Source organism: Rutilus rutilus (assembly GCF_951802725.1).
Source record: "Rutilus rutilus genome assembly, chromosome: 2".
NCBI classification, from domain to species: Eukaryota; Metazoa; Chordata; class Actinopteri; order Cypriniformes; family Leuciscidae; genus Rutilus; species Rutilus rutilus.
In genome coordinates, this window is record NC_140210.1 from 45,203,074 (window position 1) to 45,224,437 (window position 21,364).

General features: G+C 39.4%; 4 protein-coding genes across 4 annotated transcripts; 1 reads left to right on the plus strand and 3 right to left on the minus strand.

Moving 5' to 3' along the window:
• Positions 1-27: 27 nt before the first annotated feature.
• Positions 28-5,501, plus strand: LOC311285385 (uncharacterized protein). Its single transcript, XM_084401019.1, has 7 exons — positions 28-165; positions 475-526; positions 634-722; positions 829-2,322; positions 4,491-4,621; positions 4,758-4,850; positions 4,982-5,501. Exons 2-7 carry the CDS (start codon positions 499-501, stop codon positions 5,079-5,081), a joined length of 1,935 nt encoding a protein of 644 aa, XP_084257145.1. The 5' UTR covers positions 28-165; positions 475-498; the 3' UTR covers positions 5,082-5,501.
• Positions 5,502-6,252: 751 nt separating this feature from the next.
• Positions 6,253-6,684, minus strand: nanos3 (nanos homolog 3; the record flags this gene model as incomplete). Its single annotated transcript, XM_084390896.1, has 1 exon — positions 6,253-6,684. The coding sequence occupies one exon, from the start codon at positions 6,682-6,684 to the stop codon at positions 6,253-6,255; it is 432 nt and encodes a 143-aa protein (XP_084247022.1).
• A 1,733-nt stretch (positions 6,685-8,417) lies between these two features.
• Positions 8,418-17,442, minus strand: LOC311286061 (afadin- and alpha-actinin-binding protein B). The gene is given in 14 exon segments (XM_084402093.1): positions 8,418-8,554; positions 8,648-8,783; positions 8,875-8,992; positions 12,173-12,255; positions 12,258-12,333; positions 12,959-13,062; positions 13,666-13,816; positions 15,181-15,298; positions 15,515-15,593; positions 16,015-16,138; positions 16,230-16,298; positions 16,839-16,945; positions 17,031-17,104; positions 17,332-17,442. Coding segments are annotated over 13 exon segments (1,281 nt in total). The 5' UTR covers positions 17,092-17,104; positions 17,332-17,442; the 3' UTR covers positions 8,418-8,499.
• A 131-nt stretch (positions 17,443-17,573) lies between these two features.
• On the minus strand, positions 17,574-20,302 carry LOC311286062 (guanine nucleotide-binding protein G(I)/G(S)/G(O) subunit gamma-5). Its single transcript, XM_084402094.1, has 3 exons — positions 20,170-20,302; positions 18,283-18,423; positions 17,574-18,166 (listed from the first exon to the last, which is right to left on the minus strand). Exons 1-2 carry the CDS (start codon positions 20,260-20,262, stop codon positions 18,298-18,300), a joined length of 219 nt encoding a protein of 72 aa, XP_084258220.1. The 5' UTR covers positions 20,263-20,302; the 3' UTR covers positions 17,574-18,166; positions 18,283-18,297.
• Positions 20,303-21,364: the final 1,062 nt, after the last annotated feature.

The window sequence follows — 21,364 nt, forward strand, 5'->3', positions numbered from 1 at the left end:
CATAGCAACGGCAGAGCCTCGCGCTTTACGGCACGCGGGAACGCCCCACAGACTCTGAGGACTTGTAGTTCAGCCGCTGGGGTGTGTCGATGTAGTGATATTTTAAATGATATATTACGCTTTCTGGTATTTTGTCGCGTTGAAATTGGTTTTCTCTGAGAAAAGGTGCAGAAATGTTTTTTTTTTCTTCTAAATATGCTACCACGAATAGCGTCACGAATCCGTCGCGCGCGCGCATTTGAATTGACAGTTAATGTCTGTCAGATAAATTATACGTGGTTTACTTAAGCATAAAAGGTTTATTTTGTTTGTTGAACGTTTTATAATATTTAAAAATATATATTTTATGAACGTGGGTTAGATGAGAATTAAATTAATACATTTAAACAAACAAGCTACAAGATATAGCCTACTAATGAAATGTGTCAAGTGTGCCATGAATTTGTTTTAACTTGCTTCCTTTTATTCACTTAGTTAAATCTGGACTAAAACAAGACAATGACCAAAAGAAAATCAAAGACTACAGGTAGCCTGAACCCATGAAAACATAATTATCAGTCATTCACTTAATGAGCTTGATTGACTTTTTAATTTACAAGATACATGTTGATGTAAATAAATGTATTTTTGCAGAGTTCAAACCTCCTAAAAGAACAAAGTCCAGTGCAAAACGACAGAGAAGCACTGAAGAAACAAATCTGCTGTCTGCAGATGAAACTCAGGTGGATTTGTCTTAGGCTACACAAACAACATTTAGAAGATTTTCTATGCTTTGACGCTGTTATATTTGTGTTTCTTTTGCTGATTCACATAACTCTTCTCTTCTAGATTCAGACACCAAATCCAGAAAACAACAACTCCCATAATGCATCATGCTCAGAGAAGCTGGATGAGCATCAGCCTGGACAGATCACATTACAAATCTGTCAGACAACCGAGTTCCCTGGTGACCCTTGTTGTCCTCTGGAAGAAAAAACATGCAATGATGAGGATGGAAATGGCACAAACCCACCTGAGATTGAACAAACTGCAGAGATCGCAGTACAAACCCCAGAGCCTACCAATAGTGACAAGTACACGCTCTCTCAACCTTTAAATGTCGAAGTTACCAAGGAAGATCAGCCTGACGTAGAGCTGGATGATGAAAAGAGTGAAATCACAATCAATTCAAACCACGAATCCCAGAAGGTCCCGGATGACTGTGACTCTGAATTACCATCAGATGAGTGTCAAACCGAGAGAGAATTGTCACACGAGGATAGTTTAGCCACTGAACCTAAGATGGGCGAACGATTAGGGTCTTCGGACATCATAGATGAGACCTCAGTTGACGAGACAGGAATTCATATGACTGAAGATGCAGATCCGCTAGTAAAGAGGAAAATAAAAAAGAGGATGGGAATGTGTCGGCTTGGAGATAGGAAGAAGATGCTCAAGGAACAGTCGACTAGAGGGAATGTGTTTGGAGAAGGACTGGAGAACGAGGCAGGTCAAGATATTAACAAGGAGTCTGTGATGATCAGTGAAGATTTAAAGAAGGATGGCACAATCTCTCTTGAAGAGGAGGTAACCGAGTCAGAGGTTTCCTCCTTCCCAACCTCTTGCCCATTAGAAGATAAACCTGAACTGGAAAAACAGGAGGAGCCTAATGTGCAGAATGGGAATGAAGTTCAAGTTCAGATATTGGTTGAATGCATGTCAAGCGAGCAAGATATTGCTCATGAAACTGACAATACACTCCCGTCCCATGCTAATTCTGACGATCCTCTTGAGGACATTGAAACTAAATGTGTGGAGCGTAGCAATAATGAAAGCAACATTAGAGAAGATAGGCCAGAAATGTGTGATGACGTCACAACTGAGATTGGTACCGAAGTGTATGTAGATTTAGCTGATGATTACAAGGAATCGACCGATGTTTCGGCTCAAGATGCGGTTGTGATAGAGGGTCCACTTGAAGTCCTCAAAGAGACCAACGAAGAATCAGCATCCACTTCTGAGATTGCTAATCATTTTAAAGAACTGGTAGTGGGAGGCAATGAGATGGAGGATGAGGAGTGCTGTCCATCTGAACTTGACATGAACACTTCAATCAGTGGCCAAACCAATGAAGAGTGTGTGGAGTTCACAGATATTGCAGTCAATGAGACCGTCAGTGCACCTCCGGTAATCAACGAGATTAAAGATGAGAGTGAGTCTTTGGACTGTACTCTGGTTGCTGCATCTGTAACAGCTGAGGCCACAGAGAACTGTGAGAACAGAGACTTGTGGAGTTGGTCCTCACCCGCAGCCCCACCTTGTGGTGAAGATAAAGATGTGCAAGTGAGTTATTCTTTTGAATGAAGAACATACACTTAAAGAAAAGTACAAATGTGCAATTCCTGACATTATTTACTCACTGTCACATGATATACTGCAGGATGTCCTAAGAGTGCTTTTAAGTTCTAGAAAGGACATAGAAGTATTAAAAAAGTAATACATTTCTATAAGAAAAGGCCAAAATGTGAATTGTTACTCAATGAAAAACTTATCAAATCGTATTTAAAGGGTTAGTTCAACCAAACATTTTAATTCTGTCTTAATTTACTCACCCTCATGGCGTTCCAAACTCGTAAGATGTTCATTTATCTTCAGAACACAAAAGAAGATATTTTTAATGAAATCTGAGCGATTTCTGTCCATCTATTGACAGCTACGCAACTACCACATTGAAGCTTCAAAAAGTTCATAAAGAGATCGTAAAAGTAATCCATATGAATCAAGCAGTTTGGTCTAAATTTTCTGAAGAGACTCGATCGCTTTATATGATGACCAGATTGAATTTAGGCTTTTATTAACATATAAACACAGATGAGCAAACATAAACAGAAGCTCAACCGTTCTTGCTATGACGCGTGAGAGCAAACCTCTTGCGGAAGCAAGAATGAACCATGAGATTGAACCTCATTGGTTCTTGCTGAAGCTCAAACATGATGCGTAACATGAGAATGAACCTCATTGGATCTTGCTGAAGCTCAACATGATGCGTAACACAAGAATGAACCTCATTGGTACTTGCTGAAGCTCAAACATGATGCGTAACACAAGAATGAACCTCATTGGTTCTTGCTGAAGCTCAAACGTGGGGCACGTTCAAGTTCAAAACGGTGCGCAACGTTTTGCTACGGTTTCTGGGTCGGACGTCATGTTTCCTGGAAACGGCGTGCACCGGTGTGCAACGGGGTTTGAGATACGTTTTCTCTTGTTGGGTGGGTGTGTCAGAACTGCAGTCCAATCAGCAGCAACATGTATATAAAGCTCGCGGTATTAAAGTGAACTTGCACAATGGGTTCAAGGAAATTAATTTACAAATGTGTTCGATGCAGCTCGGTATACGCAACAACTGAGGATATTAGAAGACATGTTTGTCGTAAGTTTGATTGTAAAAATATAGGATATCAACATAATGATGTAGTTGTTTATATTTTTAGCTTCATTGCAAGTGTATGACATTTGGTATAGAAATAAACAATGGTAATTAAGTGCTTTTCCTGAAAATGAGAAAGAAAATACAGGGTATTAAAACAGTATGAACTACAAATAAAGTCAGTATGTGAGGCTAAATAGATGTGTTTTAGTCTGAATTAGGTAAGATGTGTGCTTCCATTTCAGTTTCAGCAATCCCTTCACTCGATTGGGATGTTCTCTTTTGTTCTGGGCGGCAAGTGCAGTAACTGTGACATCGCGCATATTTTGTAGTATTAAACACATATTTATACCGACTTCATCAGGCTCAGAAAATTCTTCACAAAGAACACAAAGAATGGCCTTCTCAGCTGCCATAGTTGCAACTCTTGTGTCATCAGAACAGTGTGTTCAACGCATCACCGTTTCTGTTTAAAAAACGTTGTGCAACGTTTTGTCGGGGCTGAACGCAGCCGTGATGTGTAACACGAGAATGAACCTCATTGGTTCTCGCACGTTAAGCATTCATGCTTGAGCTTCCGTTTGCCATATCTGATGTGCGTTCATGAATGTCTAAATGTGAATAAATGCTCAAATTAAACCTGTTCATCATATAAATGACTGTATTTAGGATTTAGGGTGAACCAACCCTTTAACTCAAATATGACATATCAAGATTCATTGTACTACATTTGACAACAATGTCTAGACACGCAAAAATCAGTGTCGTTGGACCTCAAACCTGGTGTGAAGTGCTTTACTTGAACTGAACTTGATTTGAGTTTAGCTGAAGGGGATGAAAGAAAGACTTCTAGCTTTATAATGGCATGAGAGATTAAGTTTGATGACAGAATTGTCATTTTTCTTTATGTAGAATTCCTTTGAAACACCAGAACCACTACTTTGGATTTGTTAATTGACTTTAAGTTTGCCGTACCATAAGTCAACGAAATAATGTGGGTTTTAGTTTGATAATAAGTATACAAAAACTCTCACATGTCCTTTAAAGTCAACATTAAGATACTAAAACTGAGCTGGATCATCAGTCGCTTTCAGAGCATGATGGTCTACCGAGTGAAACTCAGGAGCCTCATCCGAGTCCTGCTGAACCCAATCCCTCCAGCCCGTTATCCGTCCACTCCGTGACAGATTCCCAGCTCAACAACATCCTTCTGAGGTGAGACGAGTGCCAGCGGTTCACTTTGACTGTCTAGCTAGCAATTGGTTTAATTTTAGAATTGACTGTCTTGGACTCAATGTGCTGTACATTATAAGGCTTTTTATTTTTATTTTCATGGTTTACTTTTGCTCAGTTTGGAGGACTTCCCCATCGCAGAAGACACTTGTGATCTGGAAGACGCCACAGACCTGCTGTGTGGCCTTATCAGAGATCTCACCTCTCTGAAGTAAGTCATGATTCGTAGAAGTCTTGAGCACTTCTACCACACACACACAAACAAAAAACATGATTCTGATGTTGTGGTTTACACTGAAACCTTTGACCAAAAACCAACATAACTTTGATGTTTTCTTGCAGTCGGATAGTGAGGGATGCACACAGGAAAATTGGACCTCTGCAACAAGGCAGAAAACCTCCAAGACCACCGTTTCACAGCATCTATGGCCCTAAACACTAGAAGTATAGGCATCAGTTTCTGAATATGTTCTAACGAAGGATATAGTGGACAATTTTTTTTAGTGTTTGGACAAAAGAAAGAACACTGGGTCAGAGTGATTTAGCTGTAGTAACAGTTAGCTACCGGCCACTTGTTCACACATTGTTCAGTTACAATGAACACTCATTGTTCATGTGTTTGAAGTTTTCACATCTTTGTGTCTAAGAGTTGCATAGAGCGGTTTCGTTTCAGTAAGCCAAAGTTAACTTTCCTCTTAAGAAGTTCAAGCAAAGAAGTAAACATTGTAATTCTGTCAGTCACAGGATTGTGACCCCTAGACTCAAGGCTCTGAAAGTTTTAGCCCTAAATCTGTCCATCATTCTGTGCAAAACGTACTACATACAGTAAATACTACATAATTAAAATGACTCTTTCCATTGTTGTGCGTGTTTGAGCTCGTTTTGTAAAACTACACCTCAAATTGTCAAATTGAGCTTGTTTCAATTAAAGTGCTGTGATAGTACACACAAAAATGGGTTCTAAAAATCATTTGTCATGTAACCTAATCCAATTTTTAGTGTAACTTGGTAATTGAAAAACACAAATTTCGCAATGTGACAAAACCTGATGATCATGATTTCCAGCACAATTAGAGAAATTATAAAGTGGAAAATGAGAGAAATAAATAAAACAGAAGCATTTGTAGATTGTTCCATTTAGTTTGTTATTGATGCAAACACAGGCATCTCAAGAGTAACACACACCTATTATTAACAGTAAAAGATTTTTTTTTTGTTAAATAGTTATAAAGTCTCACAATAAAAAAGGTGTTATATAAAATATATAAAAATAAAGAGCTTGTTTGTAGAAGAGATTTGAAACGCGGTTGCACCTGTAGCAAGCCTAATGGCTGGTGTACAAGTTTGTTCACAAGGTGGTAAAAAAGAAAAAAAAAAAAAGAAAAGAAAGTGAAACACACAAGACCAGTGCACACAACTGAAGGAAATCCAAAGAAAAAGTGCAAAAAAAATCAAACCGTGGAAGCACACATGCATGCAAACTCACACACAAGCCATTACGTATAAAACAAACAATTAAAACTTAACATTAAAACCTTATGTAAAAAGTGTCCTTTCAAATCGTCTCGTTACTCCAGCTCCTCTGCGGGTCAGAAAAGTCCCGTTCGACACGTTTATTTCTTGGCGTAGACGGAGCTGTATGTTTTCTCCACCAGCGGACAGAACCTCTTCGTGTGCGCTTTGGCCCCGGTGGCCCCGCACAGCGGACACATGTACTGGCTCAAATACGGGCACGTCACACTCCCGGTGCGGTCCTTAAGGTAGTGGGATCTGAACACGACCTCACTCTCGCCGTTGTGCTTGCAGAAACTGCAAAACATCCTCTCATGTTGGTCGCTTGAGTTCTTGCAGGGTTCCTCGCTCGTCTCTGTCGTGCGCGCGCGCGTTGGGCCGCTTGGAGACTCCACGCGCGCGGCGGTTGTTGTTGTTTGACTTTTGCCCTCATCCGAGCCTGATTGCTGTCCCGACCGATGCATTCTTCTGACCAGGTCTGCCAAACCCAGGTAGTCATTCCAGGGCTGGAAATAATCGTTTTTAAACTCCATGGATCTATGAGCTGACCAGATGTAACGGAGAAGAGGAAAAGGCCATGTCACACGCCACCAAAACAACTTGCACGCGCTGAACACGCGTGGGGTTTAAAGGGCATACGTCACAGCACGAGACCAATTAGGGCATGATTGGTTTGCTAATTGTGTCCGCTGAATAAAAAAAAAAAAAAAAAAAGACTGGTAAGTGAAATAGATTTAATTTGAATTCCTAGTGTAACACCATATGGGTACGTTTTCGCAACGAGAATCCGTTGTTTATTGAAACTGGTTGGAGAAGAAGCGTTTTTTTTAAATATGAAATACTCTATGGCGTTTTAAAAAGGTTTTGTACAATCGTAACATAAAAAAAAAAAATACTATAGAACCTTTATTTTGCCAAACAAACCAAAAAATATTCATAAATGAATTTTGTCTATTCCTCGCAAGAAAGGCAACACACAAAACATACAAAGACTATAAATATAAAATAATACTCAATAAGAGACAATAACCAGTAATAATTATAATAAATAATACTATATATAATCCTGTAAGAGACAATACAAACAGTATAAGAAGCAATAAGAAAAATCTAAATTAAGAAACAAATGTCAATGTAAATTATGTACAATTTTGAATACCTGCAAAGTAGGGGTATAAGGATACCCTCATGTCACGTTTCAATACATTTCACAATACTGAACTCACGATATGATATTATTGCGATACTCCAAGACATATGATAAAAGGTTAACAAAAAATGTACTGTTTATTAAACTGATCAATTTTTGATATTACATTGTGTGTATAAATGAATATTCTTGGACTTGGTGCTGGAAACCCAAAGCACAGGACAATAGAGACACCAGAATAACAATATTCATGATTCTAAAGCTGAAAATACAGCGTTATTTTAGACGAATACGTTTCTCTGTCACTGACTAGATACATTTACAATAATGTAGGCCACTTTTTTTTTGCACAGATATTCCCCTATTGCATTATTATACATTATATTCAACATTATATATAATATTTTAATGTAGTACTGACACTAAAACTCTGAAAACCTTCATTTTTTCTCACATAGTAATTTTTATTCTGGGTGAACTATTCACGATACATATTGTTGCATTTTTGTATTGCGATATATTGTGACACGATATATTGTTACACCCCTACTGCGAAGTATTTTACGAAATCCTTTTATTTAATTAAATTCCTTGTCTGAATGTAAATGTGTTTTGGTTACCCATGTTATACCACAAATATTACATTCAAATTAAATATTCTCATTTTAACATTTTAATATTTAACAAAAATTATTATTTCAAGACATTTTTGAACTAGTATTTAAAACCAACATACAAAACCACAACAAAATAAGCATATTTTTGAATAGAAATCTTTGGTTTCACAGACAGGGCTTAGATTAAGCCAGGATTTGGCCTTATAGTTCAATTAGAGCATTTAAGTTGCTTTTATAAATGCGCCTTAGGAAAAAAAAACATTATTGGTGTGCATCTTGAGCTGTTTTAACTGAAATCAACTTGTTTTGTCTCAAACATGCATTTTAGTCGAGGACTAGCTTAAGCCTCCTCTGTGAAACCAGCCATAGATCCTGTGACAACTAGCCCCGGTCTCAGCCGCAGCTTACAAAACAATATCTGCAGTTGTGAATATGAAGTGTGCATTTGTGAGAGATGACGATATGCTGGAAAGAGAAAACACAAGGAAATCCCACATGTATAATGCATATCCTTTATTTAATTTATTCAAAAAAAGACTGAATCTTCACAAAACACGCAGTATTTCCTTGAAGTGTGTGAACTAAAAGGGCCAGTCGGTGTTGTGTTCCTCAGGGGACAGAAGGATCCGCCGAGACCTGAGAGACAGAGAGAAAAGGACAGCACTGAGTCCGACTGTATCATTCACCTCTCATTACACGGATATTAGAGATATTAAAGAGATTTTAGACCTGCGGTAGGGCAGTTTAAGAGCGGAGTACAGCTCAGGGGTGTTGGGGGTCATGGCATGACCTGGCGTGACCCCTGACCTCTCAGATGACGGAGTGACACACGGAGAGAGAGATAGCTGATCCGGAGCTGCTGCACCTGCACACACACACACAGGGCTGTGTTATAGTGTGATATGAATGCTGTAATGTTGATCTGTGTGTGTGTGCGCGTGCGTGTGTGTATGTACGGGGGTCGCTGAGCGCTGTGCTCTCTCTCCTGTTCCACTGACAGCTTTTCTTGACGGGAGAAAAACTGAGGAACTCGGACTTCAAACGGGAGGCTTTCTGCTGCTCAAACTCGCTTCTCTGAAACACACACACACACACACACACACTGCTGAGGGACAATATAGATTATTAAGCATTATAAGGAGAAATTCAGCCAAGATATTCACACACAAATTCCTTGTGTGTGTAAACATACTTGGCAATAAAGCTCATTCTGATTCTGAAAATGAAATCCTTTTATTTACTCAATATGCCGTTATTGTTTTCTATAGAAGACTAAATGAAAATGCAAGCCTTCACTCAGTTTGTTCATATAACAAAAGGTGATTAAACTATTTTTTTTATTATACTTCATGGTGATTTTATTATTTATTTTAAATTCTCGACAATTCCCTGGTCACTGTAAACTGTCCATGAAGCAAAAATCTGTGTAACTATTCTTCTAAACGTCTCTTTCGTGCTCTGCAAGGTGCGCTGGGTGATTTGTAGTCCGATTTCTGTCAATATTTGAAGGATCCCAAGATTTTCCTGGTACTTCTGCAGTAATGACAAAGCTGATCATTTTCAAACTTTATTTCCAGAACTATGAGTGTCAATTTAAATTTAATATTGACATATTTATATAAAATATATTCTAAATTTTATTTATAATTATGTAAAAAAACTTTAGTTAAATTATAAATATTTAAAATATATTTTAAGTTAAGTTTCATTAACTGAATTAGTTCAATAAATATTTTTTTACTCAAATAACAATTTATCTTTTAGAGCATAACCAGATTTTTTTTTAAATGTGTTGAGGGAGTGACTTCAAATTAGAAATATCTCGAGTTTATTTGTTTTAGTTTATTTTAAAGCTTGTTTTTTTGTTATAATTTTTAAATCACCCCTTGGAAGTGTGCCTGGTTGAGAATTAGGGTACGTTTACATGACAGTGATGTACCGAAAACTTCTTTTGTGCTTTTGAAAAGTTTCACGTACAGACGACAAGGTTGCCAAAGCGATCCCGTTTACACTGATCCGTGATAAACGATTAAAATACTGTATTTTTAAATCATGGCCAGTAGATGGCGATGCCACTTTGTATAGTAACAACACGCCAATAGACTGAACGCGTGATGTGCATGACGTCACCGTTTTCACAAAAACGTGCACTTTGAAACCAGTTTTCAAAAGTTTGCACTTTCAGTCCCCCAAAGCGCCGTTGACGTGCAAAGAAATCGGCCAAAATTCATAAAAAGTTTTCAGTTTTTAGTTGAAAGTGTCATGTAAACACCCGCTTTAGTGGATCATGTTGATAATTTGGAGACATTCCTATTTTCCTAACTAACCCACACACAACTATACAAAATTCCCCTTCAATGCATTCCAGAAGGAATCGACACAAAGACTCACCTACTCACATTTAGGCCAGCCATCATTATGGACACACACAGCAGTTAACACTGTAGGGTTTTATGGGACGCAAGCCATGCCAGTAAGCAGTTTTTCTCAAAACTACACTTCTCCAACACCAACATACATACCATCATTCTACATACCTGGTCCTGGCATAAAATACCAGACGTTGCCACCACTAAATTATCCCATTTATGTTTATTGAGAGACAAAAGGAATCAACAAGTAATACGGTTGTTTAAAGAATATTTGGAAGCATTAGTTTCTTTGTGGGGGTGAGTGTTACCACCCTGAGGCCCCGTCCACACTACTGCGTTTTCGTTTAGAAACGGAGAATTAAAACGAATACGATCTCCGTCCACACCAGCGTTTTAGCTGCGTATTAGAATTGATCTCCGTCCACATTAAAACGACTGAAAACGCGGATCACGTGACCATTCACCAACACTGGGCATGCGCGAGCCGGTGTAAACACAACTTCATTGATAAAATTATCCCACCATGCGCTGGTTCTTCCCGGGTTAACCCAAAACCGACGCTCCATGTACACGGTCGATACCAGGAATTGTCAAACGTAAACTATTTTATCGGGAATTGTCAGTTGCACACGGGAATTGTCACATTGTCACTATTTTACCGGGAATTGTCACAGATCGCTCGAATAATAGCTTGCCTCCGGCGCATGTAGGCAGTTAGCATTGTAAAATGCAGAATTTACTTGCACAACAGCTGCTAGAAAAGATATAGCCTACTCCATGACTGATGACACCCAATCAGATCCGAGCGTGAGCCTCTACTACGTCATCGTTTCTAAAGTCCTCCGTTTTGAGCCGTCCACACTAAAACGCCCTCCGGAGATTCAAAACGAAAAACGGGTCGGCAGCGTTTCTAAACTTCTCCGTTTTGGGTCTCCGTTTTTGTCGTTTTAGTGTGGACGGGAGGTGCAAACGTAGCAAAAGGTCTCCGTTTCTAAACGAAAACGCAGTAGTGTGGACGGGGCCTGAATTTAGTTGGGTCACAGGGATATTGGATTGTTTGTATATATTTCTTTCTTTCTTTCTTTTATTACCTACACATGTCTATTTCAGTTTACTTGTATGTATATAAGTTTTATTATTGTAGTGAGTTTACATTGGGCAGCTCAGCTGCATTTTCCAAATTCTGGTTGGCAGTTGAGAGAGAGGAGTTGCCGTGACGATTGCGGTGCATCCTCAGACAACAAAGAGGACCTTAAAAGCAATCACTAACTATTGTCTCTCTCTCTCTCATTTACGGTTAGTTATTAAATTCATTCATTTTCCTATCAAATGTTTATTTACATGTTTTAATGTCATATGTATGTATATGATATGTATATATTTTTGTCAAAGAAGTCCATTCATGTATACTTATGAATTCAGCCAGTTGTGTGAATTAGGCTAGAGCATGTCTGTACATATGGGTAAAGTTCCTATCTTGATTTATTCATTTACTTATTTATTGTGACTTGATTTAAGTATCTATATGTTATATGTATTTCAACGTATTTATGAATCCTGTGATTCAAAGTGTCTTAATGACTCTGAAGTACAATGTTGATTAAAAAGACAACAAAGAGGACCTTTAAGCAACCAGTAACTTCTCTCTCTCTCTCTCTCTCTCTCATCTCTCTCTCTCTCTCTCTCATCTCTCTCTCTCTCTCTCTCTCTCTCTCTCTCTCTCTCTCTCTCTCTCTCTCTCTCTCTCTCTCTCTCTCTCTCTCTCTCTCTCTCTCTCTCTCTCTCTCTCTCTCTCTCTCTCTCTCTCTCTCTCTCTCTCTCTCTCTCTCTCTCTCTCTCTCTCTCTCTCTCTCTCTCATAAATCAACGTAAGTGCCTCTCACCTCGTGACCCAATCGGATAGCCGCCTCAGTGAAGGCCCGCCTCTCTCGCTGGAAGCTCCGCCTCTGCCGGTTAAGCTCCTCCAGCGGTCCTGTAGCCGCTCCCACTCCTCCAGATAGTAGCAGTCCATCAGCACAGCGGGGAGAGGCGGAGTCACACTGTCCTGAGAGAAAAACACACACTTTACTGTGGTAAACACAGAGCCGGACGGGACATCGGGGCTGAACGGAAACGGAAACGGTGGTGTGTTGAACACCCTGTTCTGATGACGCAAGAGTTGCATCTACGGCAGCTGAGAAGGACATTCTTTGTGTTCTCTTTGAAGAATTTTCAGAGCCTGATGAAGTCGGTATAAATACGCATTTAATACTGCAAAATACGCTCTGTTACAGTCACTGCCCCTCGCCGTCCAGAATAAAAGAGAACATCCCAATCGAGTGAAGGGATTCCTGTGGTTGGTTCCCAATTATTGTGATCCAACATTTGCCTCGCATTTCAGGATGAAAAGACAAACATGTCTTCTAATATCTTCAATTGTTGCGTATACTGAGCTGCAGCGGACACATTTGTAAACTACTTCACTCGGACCCATTGTGCTATGGGTCTCTTTAATACCGCGTGGTTTATATACATGTTGCTGCTGATTGGGCTGACATTTTGACACACCCACCAAACAAGAGAAAACGTATCTCAAACCGTTTCCAGAAACATGTTGTTCAACCCGGAAACCGTAGCAGAACGTTGCGCACCGGTTAGAGCCCGTACGAGCCCCAGCTCTGGTGTCTGACCTGCAGTAACTCCTGCTGTGCTCGGATCAGCTCCCGGCTCTGCTCCAGTTCCTCCTCCAGATGAGCCAGCAGCTTCTCCTGGTCCGTTCCCTGAGCGACAGCACCTGATGAGCACACACACATATACAGTCAAACCAAAACTTATCCGAACACCTTCCTTCAACATTTCTCACATTATCACAGTTTATTCGCTATAGTTTAGAAAATGGTAATAAAAATATGACAATAACTCAGAGTTATCAAATCAGTTGAGATTTCTCTGGTTTTGTCCATCCTTCTGTTAGACTGTCTCATGAATTATGTTGAATATCTGTCAGCTGTTAAATTTAACTACACCATTAGATAATACCAGTTTAGCTCAACCAATCACCAAGCAATGCTTCATTTAGTTCAGTCTGTGTGTGAAAAGGTTGCATTAGCAATTACAGAAAAAAACACTCCAGCAAAATATGATCAGCTCAAAGTGTCTGAATCATTTTTACTGGTAGTCACTGTATGAAGAATATTTGGGTATAATATGTCACAGTTTACTTTATTTTGCTCTCCTCACTTACATAAATGAACTATAGTGTCCTGCACACACTCGTAAAAAATATACACAACAATATCTGGTGTCTGCATCATTTTTGACTGTATTCAAAGATAATCGTTGACTTCAGTCCATAAAGCCTCTTCTAACATGTAAATTTCAAGCATTCGGTTCTTACTCTGAGACACGAGCTCCCGGAGTCTCTTCTGGACTTGCATCCACTCCTGGACCACACCTCCAGTCACATGATCACCAAGGCCCTGCTCTGATTGGACCAGCACATTGTCTTTGTCCTCATCCCCCAGTCCTGAATGGTCATCTTGTAGTATCTAATTAGAAAGATTATACTATATGATACCAATTTGCATACTTCATATCCTAAATAGTATGTAAATAATAGTAAGTGTGCATCACATATTACACTGAAAGAGGCAGACTTTGCAATTTGGAGGCCCCTCATCCCCAATAAGGAAAGTCAGCAAAAATTAACTTCTTGTTCACTGAACTGTTGTATAAAATCAATAGACTATCACAAAACAGGACTCTGTATCCTGTTATAAGTATTAAAAACAAGATCTTATGCAGGGACATTTTTGCCCTGTATATCTTGATTTTTGGGGGGCATTTTTATTAATTTTGGTGGCATTTTTGCCCCAAACCCCCGTTAATTTCCATGATGGCGGTGGGACGGAGGCCACTTCTGTTGCAAGGCCCGTTTCATGTGAAACATAGCAAGGCTGCTACTGAACAGGTTTCGGATCACTTTTACTTTTCCAGTTGAATAAAAATCATGAGAGTTTGAAGCCTCAGCAGTCTGGATGAACTTTAAAGTTCAGTAATAGCCAATTTAGCGTGGGAACAGTAGGCGTTTCTCAATGTCAAGGAAGGATCCTCGGAAGCCAGAATTTCGAGGATGCTACGTCATCGACATCCGTCGAAGGACTGTTCCAATGTCGAGGATCCTCAGAATTTCCACCAAGGACTGAGTCCTTCGTTCGAAAAATATCCCATATACAGGAAAGGATGCATATGTGTAGCCTTCGTGCTCTCAAATCACCCACAATCCTATGCGCGCAGCTTTGCCATCTTGTTCAAAAAATTCAAAATGTTGGACGTTAACGGAGTCGGAGCGTTAACGGATCAATATGCTTTCAAATGTAAATATATTTACGTTACCAAACATTTGTTTAAAAAAATAATTACATCCATTATGTTATGGGTCAAATTGACCCACACTGTTTAAACACACTTAACAGTCAAATAATCAATATGATTAAAAAGGAGTTTATTGATTTAAAAAACGATTATATTGCCTGAGTGAACAGAACTGCGTCCATAGCAACGCTCTGTTTTTCATTTTCACTGACGTGCACTTGCTAGCCTGTTCCATTTATGTGTTCTCCGAATGCTAAAGAGGAGCCTCGCCTAGCCTCTGAAGGAAGTGACTTGGAAGGACCAGTCCTGCCAAGGAAGTATCCTTGACATTGAGAAACACCTACCATGTTGCGAAGGGGTCTGTGGTGTCAAGACATGTTTTAATTGATTAAGTAGTATGTTTTTCTGCACTCTCAGAATTACGCATTGCCCAATACCGGTGAAGAACATCCTTTTAGAGTATAGTTTGTGCAAACTCTGCCGTACATTTTTTTTTTAAAGGAGATCTTTCCAGTGCATGTGCAGAGGTCTCTCTCACCTGTGCCATGTTATTTCTGAGCATGTGCAGTAGTGTGGTGAGCGCGTGCCGGAGTTTCATGGCCTCTCTGAGCTCAGCTTCTCTCCGGTCCAGCAGCAGACGCAGTGCTTCTTCCGTCCTGCAGGGGGAAACACAAAGCGCTCCAGCCAAAAGACATTTTTTGTGGGGAATGGGCAAATATTTTCTATACTTTTCTCTCCACAAATAATTCTTGTTCCTCAAATTTTACATAAAAGATGCTTAAAGTCCACATTAAAGCACAATATTGCAAATTACACAAATGTTTCTGATGGATTAAAGCGCGTTGTACACTCTATCGGGTCATTGGTCGTACCTCCCGTCAGCCTTTGCGGGCTTGAAGCCAGGCTCTCTCCGTCCTGTCCGCTTTGGCAACACATTTATGATCTCCATGGCTATAGATGGGGAATACTGTTGTCACTGTGCAGTTTGTGGGTTTCATGGTGCATGCATCCTAATTTAATGTTTTTTGGCTTTTTAGTCTGCAAGTTAACGCACTCAAACTTGAGGAAAAAAAACGCACAAAAATACTGATGACATCATCTTGCACTCAGGGGAGTTTCCCAGACAGCAATAGTGTCGGCCCAGATCCGGGCCACATCTGGTACAGTACATGTGGATTCCACGCGTACCAGATGTGGGCGACACTATGTTGCTGTCTGGGTTGTGTATAATATAAACTTTTGTGACACATTATTGTAAGTCAACGAGGGCAAATGTTTCAAAAAGGGAAAGGACAGGAATATTAAGGTGGTGAATGAAGTCGCTAGAAGTTGAACATGAAACCGTATTGTGACCGCGGGCCGTGAGTCTCACACACTCCGCGCTGCTTGTGTCTGTCGGAGAGCTGAGAGAGTTTCTCCTTCATGCGGCTGATGTTCTGCTCTCTGCGCCTCAGTTCCGCCCCCTGCTGGTGACAGCGACACTGCAGCCGCGCGCACTACACACACACACACACACACACACACACACACACACGACCGTCGTCTGGTGCGCTCTACTGCAGGAATTATAACACATCATAACACAACCTTCTCTCTTTCAGAGGTCAGAGCATCTTGTAGCCTGGAGATGTGCAGGTCCTTCTCCATAAGCTGCTCCTGTGAAAGACAATAAGCTCAGTCAGTTTAATAATATAATATGAAGGAAGTAATATAATAATATTAACATAATTAAATATTAATTAGGAATATTATTTATATAGCTATTGGGATAATTTATACAATATTAACATAGCCTAATTAAGCATTAATTAGGAATATTATTTATATATTGGGATAAACCCATTGAGATGCCTTGGTCGTCTTGTTTTTTTTTTATTTTTTTTTTTTATGGGGTCCCAAAATATAATATACAACGCTAACATAACTATATTAATATTAATATATTATAAAATAAAAACGTAATTAGCATTAATATTAATTTACACAATATAATGCCATAATTTAATATTAATATAATATAAATCCTGAATTAAAAGGCAGTAAAATAAATACTGCCATGATGTGTCAGAAAATAAGCATAACTAATGCGAAAATAATATCACAGCCTTATTCATTATTTAGAGGTTCTTTGCCGTGACTCGTGATGTGAAGTGTAGTGTAGTGTAGTGTAGTGAGGCTCAGGTGTGGCACACACACCTGTAACGAGTTGATCGGGTCTCTGTGCTCTTCTCTGAAGATCCTGCTGTGTGTGAAGCGGAGTGTGGTTTCGTCATGATGAGGCACACACACAGAGTTCAGCATCTCTGACAGACACAGGACAAACTCAGGCTGCTCTTTCTGACCGTTACATATCACGTGTGTGTGTGTGTAAGATGATATCACACTTACCTGAGCAGTCTTGAGCTCGGATATGACACGATGGTGATCTCGAGAGATGTTTGTGTGCCATAACCCTGCAGATACTAACAGCACAACATTAGAAATCACGGCTACAGAAAACACTGATGCCTTGTGCAACTTTTCCTTTTCACTGCATGAAAAATGACCAGAAGTGATTGTGAAATCTGCAAAACCACAGCAATTTCAATGCAATTTAAATACCATTGAGTAATTTATCTAAAACACGTGTTAGCATAAATTAAATCTCTGATAGATATATAAGCAAATATGTTAACCTAACATGTCTTACCAGAGCAAATAAATCTGTTGTGCCTTCTCAGAAGTTAGATAAAAACATTAAAGCGTGTTACGGAGCAAACGAGAGCTCCAGTGACTTGTGTTTCCTTCAATCATCTCATCAGCGATCGACAGCTTCGGTCTATTTAACAGCTAACTCACATTCCTAATGGACTGAGTACTGACAGAGAAGGTACTGAGAAATACTTACAATTTTAAAGGTGAATATGCACTTTAAAGTCAACACAACAGACAAATGATCAATAACACTTTATTTTAAAGGCAAAAAGACACTGAAAAAAAGATTCAAACGTAACATGTTCATTCAGTAGGTGCTCGTGTAGATCAGGAACACACCTGAATCAACTGATCGGCTGACGAGGGTCAGATACAGGGAGACGTCCCTGCGATGTTTAGTGTGAACACTGAGTCTGAACACAAATGCTTGTTTAAAATGACCTTAAAGCCAATATCTGCTGGCTATAAATTAGTAAAAACACTATAGTAAAAATCTGTCTCTTTATGTCAGCTAATTCTTCAATTCCTTCCTCATAAACCAGGGAAACCTTCATACAATCTTCAACAAACTGTTCTCGCTTTATACACATCACAAATAAAATAGTGTTTAGTACATTGTGGGGTAATGCATGTTCAGAAACGTTAATACAGTAACTGATCGTACCATGCCATACAGTGTAAATTCAGCATAATCAAAGTATTATTATACATAATACAGTTCATACAAACAAACAATTTGTCTAGTGTTTGTGTGGGTCTTTATGTAGTAGTGTAAAGGTAGAAACAGACGCTCGAGGACAGACGCATCATCAGAAACGGCTTTGTCGGCTCTGAAAAAAACATAAATATAACAAATATTAATATATGGAATCATGACAAAGACAAACGAGAGCATTTGGTGCATGCATTAGCATTAGCTGAGAGGAGGTCAGGAGGCTGCTGTAACCTCTGCGGGATCAGCTCAGAGGAGCCCGCAGGATTTGGGCGGGCGGAAGGGGTTGTCGCTGGACGGGACGCCCATCAGAAGAGGGTCTTTATGGGCGTTTTGCAGGCAGAAGTTCTTCAGGTCTGTGGCAGCTTGAGAAACCTGCAGAGATCGCAGTGAAGACGACATGTTAAATGATATAAATGAGTCGCTAAACTGTCAACACAACTCACTCTGCTGCATATCTTCAACCAGAGTGCGATCAGTGTAGGCACTGCGATGTTCATCACGCGCCGAATAACATTCACAAAAACGAATTTGATGCGAGTAGATTCAAACAATGGCCGGTAACATGCATTTCTGAGTGTGGAATAACCATACTTAAAAGCGAATAATCAGAATAATGAAAATTGCATGTAAACTGGAGCGAGTTCTGCTGCTGTCATGTAAACATCTTACTGCGATTAAGACCTTACTCTGATTACTGGAAATGATCGCATTATTGGTGCACACGTAAACGTAGTCATAGTTGCAGACCAGGTGCACCCCTTCCTAAGAGTGTCCTCTTTCAGCAGGATAATGTATCCTGACACACATTGTTCAGGAATGGTTTGAGGAACATGATGAAGAGTTCAAGGTGTTGCCCTGGCCTCCAAATTCCCCAGTTCTCAATCAAGCTGAATGTGGGCCACCTCGCAACCTACAGGACTCGAAGGATCTGCTAACGTCTCGTGCCAGAGACCACAGCACACAGAGTCCATGCCTCGCGGGTCGGCGCTGTTTTGGCAGGACCGACAGCACATTAGGCAGGTGGACATAATGTGTATATTTTTAAGGCAAGATATTACAGACAAAACCATTGTTATTTCATGCACTGGTCAATTTTGCTTCGGAATAGTGAGAAGAAAACATCCAAAATACATATTTAACAGTTTATTTTCATATTTGGAGTTACATAACAATACATCAATGCAGTTTTTGAACCTGGCTTTATCCAAAGTTCATATTTCCGTTCTGGAAATTATATGCAAATTACTGCAGATGTAATTAGATAATGGATCACATATTTAAACAACATTTAAAAAAACGTATCACTGTAATAAAAAGCAATTGTCTTAATGTCCTGTGATTAATCAACTGCGGTATTTGAAAAGAATATCTATTTATCGAAAACATTTTTAACCTAATTAACGTTACCTGTGGTATCTTAACTTAAATTTATGGTTGAAATAAGTTCTTATATAATCTCTATTAAACAAATGTAAGCCTACATCTATTTTTGTCAGACAACACAGTGACATGATGAATCTATGGGAAAGGATTTAAACGCTAGGTAACTGAAAATTAGGTCAACAAACACTATTTTAACATAATACAGTGTTATTATTAATAATTCGATATACTGCATGCATTATAAAGAAAATATGACATTTTCATTTAAAGTATCTTTGAGCTGGAAAAAAAGTTTCAGTCACAGTAAAGAGTTGTTTTGTTTAGACACAAATGTATTTTTTTTAAGTGCTATAGACAGTATTAAAAAAGTATCATAATATTGCAATCTGATGCCATCACTGTACTTGCAGAGTCTCAGTTATAGCGCTGCTCTCTGTGCGTTTGCATTATTAATGAGCAGAGGGCATAACAACTAACTGTTGTCTAAAGTTTACGACTACAGTGCAGATCTGACCGTATAAAACTATCATAAACACTTAAAAACATCTCGGAGTTGCCGTGACGTTAAAAAAACGGATGTCATTTACCTATAAGTTAGTTTAAACGCGTTTAAATAGTTGTTTTGTTGGTTAGCGTTAGCGCTAGCAGTAACTCACACCGGTTAAACACTTTTGTCCGTGTTCTTCCTCAACCTACAAACTCTTTCACCTTTAAAGTTGACGCTGACATACTTACGTTAATTCTTCGTATTTTCGCCTCTATTCTGAGCTGTTTGACGGCTTTGGTCGCCACAGCCACACTACTGCTGCTAGCGTTATTGTTGGACATGATGACTGACCGAATGACTGAAAAGAGTTTGCGGAAGTTTGAGGAAGAGGAACGCACGCGCGCGCGCGCGCACGCAACACGACTTCACTATCTAAATATGGACATAATACAGCCACTATTACTACATATCTACTTATACTTTTTACGTTTTGTCAGATTTAATTGACGACAAATTTGTCTCCAAAGTATTTGAGAACGCGTGCAGTGTCTCATAAAGAAATAAAAAAATACCGCATAAAGAAATTAAAAAAAAGTCTGTGGAACCAAGAAATATAACATCACTTTTGCAAGAGTAACAAGTCATTAAAACTGGCAGTGTCTAACTTTGTTATATTCTCTTCCTTAAACATTTGAATTCTTGAATTCTGTCCTAGAAACACAAAAATATGACAATTCCCCAAAAAATGGATCATTCCTTCAGTGTACGCCTTTAAATCCTCCGGTAACACTTTATTTCGATAGTCCACCTTAGACATTCTACTAACTATAAGTAACTTTGCAGCTACATGTCAACTAACTGTCATTAGAGTATTAGTAGACTGTCTGTTTAATACCTGCTATAACACTGATGCTCCTCCATAGTGATGGGGACGAGACCGGCCATGCCGAGTCCGAGTCAAGACCGAGTCTTTGAAGGAACAAGTCCGAGACGAGTCCGAGAAAGCACTACATCACTACTCCTCCAACAGACATTCTACTGACTATAAGTATCTTAGCAACTACATGTCAACTTATTCTCCTAACCCGAACCCTAACACCTAACCCTAACCTATCAGTCTACTGACAGTCTACTACAGCCTTCTAATACTCTAATGAGAGATAGTTGACATGTAGTTGAAAAGTTACTTATGTCTAAAGTGGACTATCGAAATAAAGTGTAACCAAGCCTTATTTTACAGGTGGAGTCAACTCAATTAGAGGCATCATTCATGTCCTTGTCAAAAACACTGTCGGACAATTTATGCATCTGAGCACAAGGGCGTAGATTTGGTTTGAACATTGGGGGGGGTTGAAGTTTGGGTATGCCTCCTTTTCATGTGATCATGGTATAAATATTGGGGGGGTTGTAATGCATAGATTTAAATATTGGGGGGGTTATGTC